The 9778-nt window shown below is 62.3% G+C and overlaps 1 protein-coding gene across 1 annotated transcript; it reads left to right on the forward strand.

Annotated features, from left to right (window-relative positions):
- The first annotated feature begins 1115 nt into the window (after positions 1 to 1115).
- CUEDC1 (CUE domain containing 1) lies at positions 1116 to 8286 on the forward strand. The gene is made up of 10 exons (XM_063173783.1): positions 1116 to 1421; positions 1918 to 2045; positions 3224 to 3347; positions 4663 to 4831; positions 5364 to 5447; positions 6294 to 6383; positions 6808 to 6901; positions 7037 to 7095; positions 7376 to 7446; positions 7635 to 8286. Exons 1-9 carry the CDS (start codon positions 1131 to 1133, stop codon positions 7441 to 7443), a joined length of 1107 nt encoding a protein of 368 aa, XP_063029853.1. The 5' UTR covers positions 1116 to 1130; the 3' UTR covers positions 7444 to 7446; positions 7635 to 8286.
- The last annotated feature ends 1492 nt before the right edge of the window (positions 8287 to 9778 follow it).

Consider the following 9778-nt stretch of genomic DNA (forward strand, 5'->3'; position numbering starts at 1 on the left):
GGTGCTGTCCTTGGGTGACTGTGTCCCCTGGTGACTGTGTCCCCTGGGTGACTGTGTCCCCTGGTGACTGTGTCCCCTGGGTGACTGTGTCCCTGGTGACCATGTCCCCTGGGTGACTGTGTCCCCTGGTGTCCGTGTCCCTCGGTGACCGTGTCCGTGTCCCCTGGGTGACCATGTCCCCTGGTGTCCGTGTCCCCCAGTGTCCGTGTCCCCCGGTGACCGTGTCCGTGTCCCCTGGGTGACCATGTCCCCTGGGTGTCCATGTCCCCTGGTGTCCGTGTCCCCCGGTGTCCGTGTCCCCCGGTGTCCGTGTCCCCCGTGTCCGTGACCATGTCCCCCGGTGTCCGTGTCCCCCGGTGACCGTGTCCGTGTCCCCTGGGTGGCTCTGTCCCATGGTGACCGTGTCCCCCGGTGTCCGTGTCCCCCGGTGACCGTGTCCATGTCCCCTGGGTGGCTCTGTCCCATGGTGACCGTGTCCCCCAGTGTCCGTGTCCCCCGGTGACTGTGTCCGTGTCCCCCGGTGTCCGTGTCCCCCGGTGTCCGTGTCCCCCGTGTCCGTGACCATGTCCCCCAGTGTCCGTGTCCCCCGGTGACCGTGTCCGTGTCCCCTGGGTGACCATGTTCCCTGGGTGTCCATGTCCCCTGGTGTCCGTGTCCCCCGGTGACCGTGTCCGTGTCCCCTGGGTGACCATGTCCCCTGGATGACTGTGTCCCCTGGTGTCCGTGTCCCTCGGTGACCGTGTCCGTGTCCCCTGGGTGACCATGTCCCCTGGTGTCCGTGTCCCCCAGTGTCCGTGTCCCCTGGTGACCGTGTCCGTGTCCCCTGGGTGACCATGTTCCCTGGGTGTCCATGTCCCCTGGTGTCCGTGTCCCCCGGTGACCGTGTCCATGTCCCCTGGGTGACCATGTCCCCTGGTGTCCGTGTCCCCCGGTGTCCGTGTCCCCCGGTGACCGTGTCCGTGTCCCCCCCGCAGGTGGCAGGATGCAGCCGTGCGCCGGGGGCTGACGCGGAGCCGCCGGCCGCGGGGAGCGGGAGCCCCGCCGCCCACCCATGGTCGCGGCTGGCAGCCGGGGCGGCCCCCGGTGAGCAGGGGCACAGCCGGGCACGCCGGGCACGCCGGGCCCGCGCCATGACGAGCCTGTTCCGCCGCAGCAGCAGCAACGGCGGCTCCCGCGGCGGCTCCTCCGCCCAGGAGCTCAACAACAGCCGCCCCGCCAGGCAGGTGCGGCGCCTGGAGTTCAACCAGGCCATGGAGGACTTCAAGACCATGTTCCCCAACATGGACTACGACATCATCGAGTGCGTCTTGAGGGCCAACAACGGCGCCGTGGACGCCACCATCGACCAGCTCCTGCAGATGAACCTGGACGGCAGCGGCTGCGAGGACAGCTCCGACTCGGAGGACAGCATCCCGCCCGAGGTACCGGCCCGGGGCTCCCCTCTGGGGGCTCTGCCTTCCACACCTGGGGCACGTCAGTCTCATCCTGCCTCCTCCTGCCCAGCACATTGCTACTCGACTGCTGCGGGCAGGCAGAGGTTGGAGTGCCCGGATCAGCTGGGCTGCTGCACCGAGGGTTGGCTTGGGCAGTGCTTCAGGCTCAGGCCAAGTGCTCTCCTCCCTCTCACTCACCCCAAAACCCATCAGGAACCCTTCTGCTGCTGTCAGAGAGACTCCCTGGGGCTGTGTGCACCAAGGGTAGGCTCAGCCACCCTCTTCCCTTGAAAGCAGTACCTCCAAACTCCACCAAACTCCACCAAAACCCCCCTGGGTGCAGGAGGCCCAGTGCCAGCAGGTTGCCCCGTCCTTGCAGCAGCATTCAGCCTGTGCCATCCCTGTTTTGCTGCTGCACGTGGGGCTCTGGCTCACTGGGGAACATTTCCCTGTGCTGCCCTCACCCCGTCCTCTCACCCTGCAGATCTTGGAGCGGACCCTGGAGCCGGACAGCTCGGACGAGGAGCCCCCTCCCGTGTACTCCCCTCCTGCCTACGAGAGCCAGGCCTTGGGCAGCCGCTACCCCCGCGCCCCACCCACGCCCCCGCCCAGGTGAGACCCTGCCCCGCACAGCTCCTGCTCCTGGGGCACCTGTGCCAGCACCCGGGGTCAGGCTGAGCTCCTGGGGCACCCTGTGCAGGTCAGGCTGAGCTCCTGGGGCACCTGTGCCAGCACCCGGGGTCAGGCTGAGCCCCTGGGGCACCCTGTGCAGGTCAGGCTGAGCTCCTGGGGCACCCTGTGCAGGTCAGGCTGAGCTCCTGGGGCACCTGTGCCAGCACCCGGGGTCAGGCTGAGCTCCTGGGGCACCCTGTGCAGGTCAGGCTGAGCTCCTGGGGCACCCTGTGCAGGTCAGGCTGAGCTCCTGGGGCACCCTGTGCCAGCACCCGGGGTCAGGCTGAGCTCCTGGGGCACCCTGTGCAGGTCAGGCTGTGTCAGCTGCCCCTGGCACGGCTGTCTGGCCCTGCTCCTTATAGGGTCCAGTGAGACAAAGCCAAGGGAGATGAATGAAGCTCACAGCTGGCAGAGAAATCCCTGTGAGGGTCTGAACCACCAACAGCTGAGGGGCCGGAAAGCCTCTCTGGCAGCCTGTGGAATGGCAAAAATCAGCTCGTGGGCGGGGAGCACTCACTGCTGCTGCTGCTGGAAAACACCAGGTGCTGGGCCAGCCCCACCCTGGCTGGCTGCTCACCACACACCTCGGCTGGCTCGCTTGGCCCTGGCAGCACTGCTCTGGCTGTGGGACAGCAAGTGTGAGCCCTGGGCACCTCTGTGCCAGCCCTGCCCTCTGTGCAGGCTGGGTGTGACATTGGGAGAGGGACGTTTGTCAGTTTTGTGGGCAAATCCCTGCAGTGCTGGGGCTCCACCGGGCTGGTTTTGGGAGGAGAAGGAAAACCCAGCATTCAGAGTTGCAGGGCAGGGCTTGAGATACAGCCCCCAAATATTCCAAATGCTCTAGGAAAGCTTTCACTCTCCAGAGCTGATGGTAACACTGCAGGTTTGGGGATGTGTTGGGGTTTCGTGGTTTCCAGGACTGCTGGTGGAGCCGGGCAGGCTCTGCTGTGCCAGGCTCTGCTGTGCCAGGCTCTGCTGTGCCAGGCCCTGCTGTGCCAGGCCTTGCGCCACGCTGCCACAAGGTGTTGTGCTGGTGTTGGTGTTGTGCTGGTGCTGGTGCTGGTGTTGGTGTTGGTGGGTTTCTCCTCAGCAGAGGTGCTCCTGTGCTTGCCCCACAGGACGGACGTGCCCTGTCCCAGCAGCACCGTGCACTACAGGAACTGGAACCCACCACTGCTGGGCAACCTCCCCGAGGACTTCCTGCGCATCCTGCCCCAGCAGACTGCCCCAGCTGGCACACAGGTGAGCTCGGGCACCCCTTCCAGCCTGCTCTTGGGGTGGCATGGACACCATCCCAGTGCTCAGCCTCCCTGAGCTTGCAGCATCAGCACACTGGGTACCACATGTGCACTAACCCAAAAGTTCTGGAGTGTGTCCTGTTCAAGAGACTGAAGTGGGCAAGGTGTGAAAGAGCTCTTAGGAAAGCTTTGATCTTTTTCCTGCATTATCCCAGTGATTAGTGCCAGAAATGCCACTTGCTATAAGCACCTAATATTTTCAATTATTTGAACATCTTGCCCTCTGCTCTGGTGAGGAGCAGCAGGACCAGTAATGCTCCTAAGGAGAGCAGCACTGCCAGGGCACTTGAGGGCTGCTGCAGTGGAATCTGGGTGGGAAACCTAGTGCAAGCCAGAGGATTTGCCCTTGGGAAATCAGAGTCCACATGTGCTCCATGGCTGTTTTACAAACAACATTTGGGTGCCAGCAGCAGGGCAGGCAATGGGCAGCATCCCGTGGGGAACAAGCAGCTCCAACACGTGCTGGGCATCATCCCTCAGCCCTTTGCTAACACAGGAACCCCTAAATGGCTCCAGCACCCTCCTGGCATGGGGGAGCTGCAGGCACCCTGCTCCCCACTCTCGTTTTGTCTCCAAAGGCAGCCTGCCACGTTTTCATGAATGATTGCCCTGCAAGTTGAGCTGCACGGGCTCTGTTACCTTTCTGGGAATAGGAGCATGCCAATTCATTTGGGCTCAGGGGGAGGAGAAGAGCAGCTGCCCTTTTCTTTCCCCAGTAATTGTGTGCTTTTGCTTTTTATGGCTCTCTGGGAGCAGCTACAAATCAGATAAACATTGTAGGCAGGGATGAGGCTGTGCTGCTCCCCAGGTGTGAGGTGTGACGTGCCTGGTGCGGGGGTGTTTGTCAGCAGGACACTGCAGGCTCTGCTCCTTGGAGATGGGAGACAAAGCAGCGATTCTCGTACCTCCACACCAGGTTCTGCTATGACACAACCCCATGGCTTAGAGAGTTAAAAGTCCCTGCCAGCCTGTGCTCTGCTAAAGGAGCTCCAGAAGGCTCCCACGTGGGATGTGTGTCCCCTCTGCCCTGTCCCCATTCCCAAGGGGCAGAGGCAGTGCTGCCCTGTCCCCGTTTGTCCCTTTTGGCCCTTTGGGCTGTTGGGCAGAGGAGGGAGGGCCCCTGTGGGAGCAGCAGTGGGTGCCCCCCGGGCTGGGGCAGCTGCGGTGTCGCACACAGAGGGGCAGGAGGCCGAGCTCGGCCCCGGGGCTGCTGCAGGCACCCCGAGAGCAGCACCCAGCGTGTCCTGTTTGCCTGGCAGGGCTCCCCCCGCTGCCGGCAGCCCGTGCCCCGCGGCCAGGGCTCGCTGGAGCAGGAGCGCCGCTGGAAGCAGTACCTGGAGGACGAGCGCATCGCCCTCTTCCTGCAGAACGAGGAGTTCATGAAGGAGCTCCAGAGGAACCGGGACTTCCTGCTCGCCCTGGAGAGAGGTGAAAGGCCCTTCAGAAAGTTCTGCTTTTTGGGCGTGTGCCCTGCCGTGGCTCTGCCTGCTGGCAGCGGTGCCCTGCCCGTGGGATCAGGGCTTGTGCCAAAGCAGAGCCAGTACAAGATGTGGCCAGGCTGGGGCAGTGTCTGCCCACGCTGCCGGGCTGCTCCCTGGCTCCTGCTCTGCCCCCCTGCCCGGCTCTCTGCAGCATCTCTGGCAGAGCCCAGCAGAATCCGTGGCAAGGAGCTTTGGGAATGGCCCTGAGCCCTGCCCAGCCCTGCCAGTGGTGCTCTGCAGGGTCCTGGCAGCACTGTCCCTGCAGGAAAGCCACGGGTGTGCTGGCGTGTGCTTGCGGTGGGTGGGCAGCTCCTCTGCTGCTGCGGGCTCCCACCCAAGGGTTTGTGGTCACTGTGCTGAAGCAAAGCCCAGCTGCCTCCCTTGCCAGCAGCCACGGGCTGTGAGGGCAGCGGGGAGCAGAGCCATGTGCTCTGCCTCCAGGGCCTGATCGAGCGGGCGCTGCGCTTTTTGTGTTTCAGATCGATTGAAATATGAGTCAAAAAAATCCAAGTCGACTGGTGTTGCTGTCAGCAACGACTTTGGTTTCTCCTCAGTATTATCAGGTAACTTCCAAGACATATATGAGCATTGTCTCTCCACAGCAGGATCCCCCACAGCCCTGCATTCCCATCCCTCTGCCCAGCTGCCCCCAGAGTGGCTGTGGAGGAGGGATCTGCTGATGCCTCCCTGCTGCCCTCCCAGCACAGACAGGAGCTGGTGGGTCATGGGGGTGGGTGCTCCTGCCCTCCCCATGTGGAGGTGCTGCTGCATCCTGCCTCCATCCATCCATCCATCCATCCATCCATCCATCCATCCATCCATCCATCCATCCATCCATCCATCCATCCCTGCCCTCCCTGCCTGGGCTGGAGCAGAGGATTGTGCCTGCAGGCATAATGACTGTTCTGGGTAATCCTGATTAACCTCGGAGCACAGCAGCTGCCCAGAGTCAGAATTAGAGCTGGTGTCTGTCGATGGCCCCATGTGGGGATGGGCAGGCCTGGGCAGCCTGGCAGGGCTCCAGCTGGGCTCCCAGACCTGGGGAACAGGGACATGGCTCTGGGGTCTCTGTTCCCTGACCCGGCTGGGCTTGCTCCTGATCCACTGGGTAGCATCATCCAACACCCAGAGCACACTCAGAGCCCAGGGGAATTTGGAGCTGCTGACCCTGGAGGGAGGTGCTGGTGCTGGGGCTGAGCCCCTGTGAGGGTGTGCTGCCAGCCCACGGCTCTGCACTCCTGGTCCCAGGGGTTGTGTCCCCAGATGTCCCCATCCACAGCCATCCCACCTGCTCTGCCCCTCTGCCCTCGGCTGCTGCTGGAACTGAAAGCTTTGTGACAGCCCCCTGTCCAGGCAGGCAGGCAGGCAGGCACTGCCGGTGAGCCGTGTTTGGGCTGTTTGCCTTGCAGGTGAGGGAGCTCCCTCTGGAGCCGGCGAGGCCGGCGGGGCCGTGTCCGACGATGCCTTATTCCGAGACAAGCTCAAGCACATGGGCAAATGTGAGTGTGTGCAGGGCCCGGGCTGGCACCTGGCAGGGCTGGGGGGCAGCTGGGAGTGGGGTGGGCAGGGGGAATGGCAGCAGTACCTGGCACTCGCCCAGACTCAGGCACAGCCTGATTTTCCCACCACAGATCAGAGCAAGGTCCTTGGGTGGCCCCAGCTGGGCTGCAGGCACTGGGAACACAGGGAGGGGTGGGTAAGGAAGGTCGTGAAAATCCCAGAAAAAGGGGAAAACATGGGCACCTACCACCAGGAACCAAAGCATCCCTGTCTCCCTCCCCGAGTCTGGGCCTCACCACAGGGTGTTGGGTGTGGGTGGCTCTCGCTGCCCTGGCCCTGCCCCTCTCCTTTCCCCTGCCCATGGCAGCTTTGGGAGGGGTTGTTGGGTTTGGGTGAGACCCTCAGGCAGCTGCTTCCTTCCAGCCACGCGCAAGAAGCTGTTCGAACTCGCCAGAGCCTTCTCCGAGAAGACAAAGATGAGGAAATCAAAAAGAAAACACTTGTTGAAGCACCAGGTGTATCCTGAAAGGGCTGTGGGGCAGGGGAGGCTCCCCAGGGGCTCCTGTGTGGCTGGAGCGTGGGCTGGGAAGGGTGGCTGTGGTCCCTGGCCACATCCTGGCCCCACAGTGGTTTTCCTTAGCGGAGGGAGCAGGATGGGGACAGCAGCCTCCACAGCAAATCTTCTGGATGACGTGGAAGGACATGCATATGGTAAGGAGTGCTGTGCCAGGCTGTGCTGGGTGTGCTGGGCTTGGCAGGCTGGGTCCGTGGTGCCACATCAGCCCAGGGCTGGCTCAGGTGTGAACGCCTGGCAGAAATACCCCTGTGGGCCAGAATCTATAAAGAAACTCCCCGAGTGCCACTGGGAATTGTCTCTCTGAGCAAGGACACCCTGCCCTGGGGAAGCTGGGCTGCCTGCCCCGGGCTGGGGCCGTGGTGCAGGGGTGCCCTGGTGTGCAGGTGCTGCAGCCCCACCTGCTCTGCCTTGCAGATGAAGAGTTCCAGGCACGGCGGCAGCAGCTCCGTGAGGAGGAGGAGGCGCCGAAGGAGGGGCAGTAAATGGTGAGAGGCACCTGGGGATGGGTGGGTGATCACCTGGGTGTGCATGGCCCAGCCCGGCTGGAGGAAGAGCCTGGGCTTTCGGCTGGGTGCAGAGTGTGTCTGGCTGGGGACAAGCCCCACCAGTGGCCATGAGCGTTGTCACTGTGTGGCTGAGGCTGAGCTCGTGCTGTTCTCTTCCCTCCCTGCAGGTCCCAGCTCTGGGGTTCCTTGCTGGCACAGGACGTGCACGAGGCTTCATCAGGAGATGGCTGCAAAAGGAAAAACCCACCCAACAAACCACCCGGATTTTGGCTGTTCCCCCTCTGCTGCTGTACTCCTCTGAAGTACAAGTATCGAAGTGAGGCACAATGTTTTCTTACCAATGGTTTGAAAACGACTTTTCCTATCGAGAAAATCAGCCAAAAAGGAAAAAAAAAAAAAAAAAAAAAGGCAAAAAAAGCGCGGGCAGCTGCTGCGAGTGAGCGGCTGCGGCTGTGGAGGAGCCAGCGAGCTGGGGCTGGGGAGGGGCAGCCCCGCCTGCTCCCCGGCCGGCGGCACGGGAGGAACGACATGGAACGGAATCAGTGCTACTAACGAGGATCCAGCCCCACGCGGGGCCTGCCCGGCCGGAGCACTCCTGAACATATCTGTAGTGGTCTGATGTGACTGCACTCTGAGCACACCGGAACAAAAACCACGCCAGAAAGGGAAGCTAACAGCCGCTGTCTATTATTGCTAGGAGTAATGAGCAGAGATTCAGATCAGGTAATAGTCAAATAATATAAATTGTTTATAAAGGAAAGGCCTTCTTTTCCTAGGCATTTCACTTTGAATTAAACCTTTGCCTTGGCATTGCTACAACTGCCTTGAAGTTGGGGAGCTTTGTGGGGCAGCACCAAGGGCTGGATTCCTCACCGGTTTAACCCTCACTGATGCAGCAGGACACATCCCACGGGGTGTGGGGTGCTGGGGCTGCCTGCTCACCTCTCACTGTAGCTGAGAGGCAGAGCCCAAGCCAGGGGCTGGCAGGGCTGGTGGAGGTGTTTCCAGCACAGAGTTTGTACCAGGGCCTGGGGCACTGCTGGGCTTGGTGCGGGGCAGGAGCAGAGCCCCTTCCTCGTGCCCGCGGCGCCGGGATCCTGCAGCTCTCGGAGATGCTGTCAGGCTAAAAATAATTACATAAACAAATTCCTTCGCTGTGTAAGTAATGAGTGACGAGCGTAAAGTCAGAATCCGCTCCCGCCAGCACATTTTCTTCTCCTTTATCGGCACAACGCTCCCTGCCAAATGCAGGAGGTGGCTGTAGACGTGCCTGTTACACTGCCTGCCTCCTGCCAACCAGCACAAATGTTGCAGGATCGGAGCTGTGAAGGCGGCAGACGCAGGAGCCCCAGCCATCAAACACTCACGCAACTGTTTTCCCTGCCTCTCGGCAGGGTTTGGTAACAAAAGTCCCCCTTGCAGGCGCTGGCTCCCTCAGGCTCCTCTGCGCTCCCCACGGAGCCCGCGTGCCTTTGAAGTGGACGCCAAGATTTGCTGCCCCGGCGGCGCTGCAGCTGCTGCACCTGTTGAGCGCTGCTGCCGTCCCCTCCGGCCGTGCTGGGGATCAGGGCACCCCCTGAGCCTCACTCGCCCTGGTTCCTGGCCAGGGTAGGGCTGTTCCCAGGTGTCTGGGGCTGTTCCAGGTGTCTGGGGCTGCAGGGTCTCTGTGCTGTCTCTGTAGCACAAAACGCTCCCGCAGCGCCGGCGCTCAGACGAGTTCTGGGGAGCCGAGGGCCAGGGCAGGTGCCGTGGGCTGGGAGCACCCCGGGATGCCAGCAAGCCTTGCGTTCCTAATATCAAAGCAGCAGAATTCCCACCCCACCCAGCCCATAGCAGTTCTGGTATCCTCTCCTTTGCTTTTGAAGGATGGAGGAGCAATCTTGGGTTGTGGCAGCACGGTGACAGGTTAGGCCACCTCAAGCCATGCTGGGGTCCCACACCGTGGGCAGCACCCCTGCTCCTGGTGGGGTGCACAACTGTCAGGAGTGGGCACAGAATGCCCCAGGCTGCCCTGCCCAGGGTGGGATGTGGGGCTGGAGGGGTGCAAGGGGCTACGGGGGAATCAGGGAACAGAAAATCCTTTAGCCCCTGGGTGGGATTTCCATTCTGAGAGAGCTGAGGAGAAGGAGGGGCTCCTTCCCTGCCCTCCTGGCCCTGGGGGCCCTGAGGCTGCCGTTACTCCCTCCCAGCCCAGAGCAGCTCTGCATATTTGGAAGAAAATCAAACTTGGAAGCGGATTAGGCTGTCACCATTCCACGGCGGGCGGCGGTGCCAGTACGGTTTCCATGAGCGCAGGAAGCACCACGGCCGG

This window comes from Melospiza melodia, chromosome 21 (genome assembly GCF_035770615.1).
Source record: "Melospiza melodia melodia isolate bMelMel2 chromosome 21, bMelMel2.pri, whole genome shotgun sequence".
NCBI classification, from domain to species: domain Eukaryota; kingdom Metazoa; phylum Chordata; class Aves; order Passeriformes; family Passerellidae; genus Melospiza; species Melospiza melodia.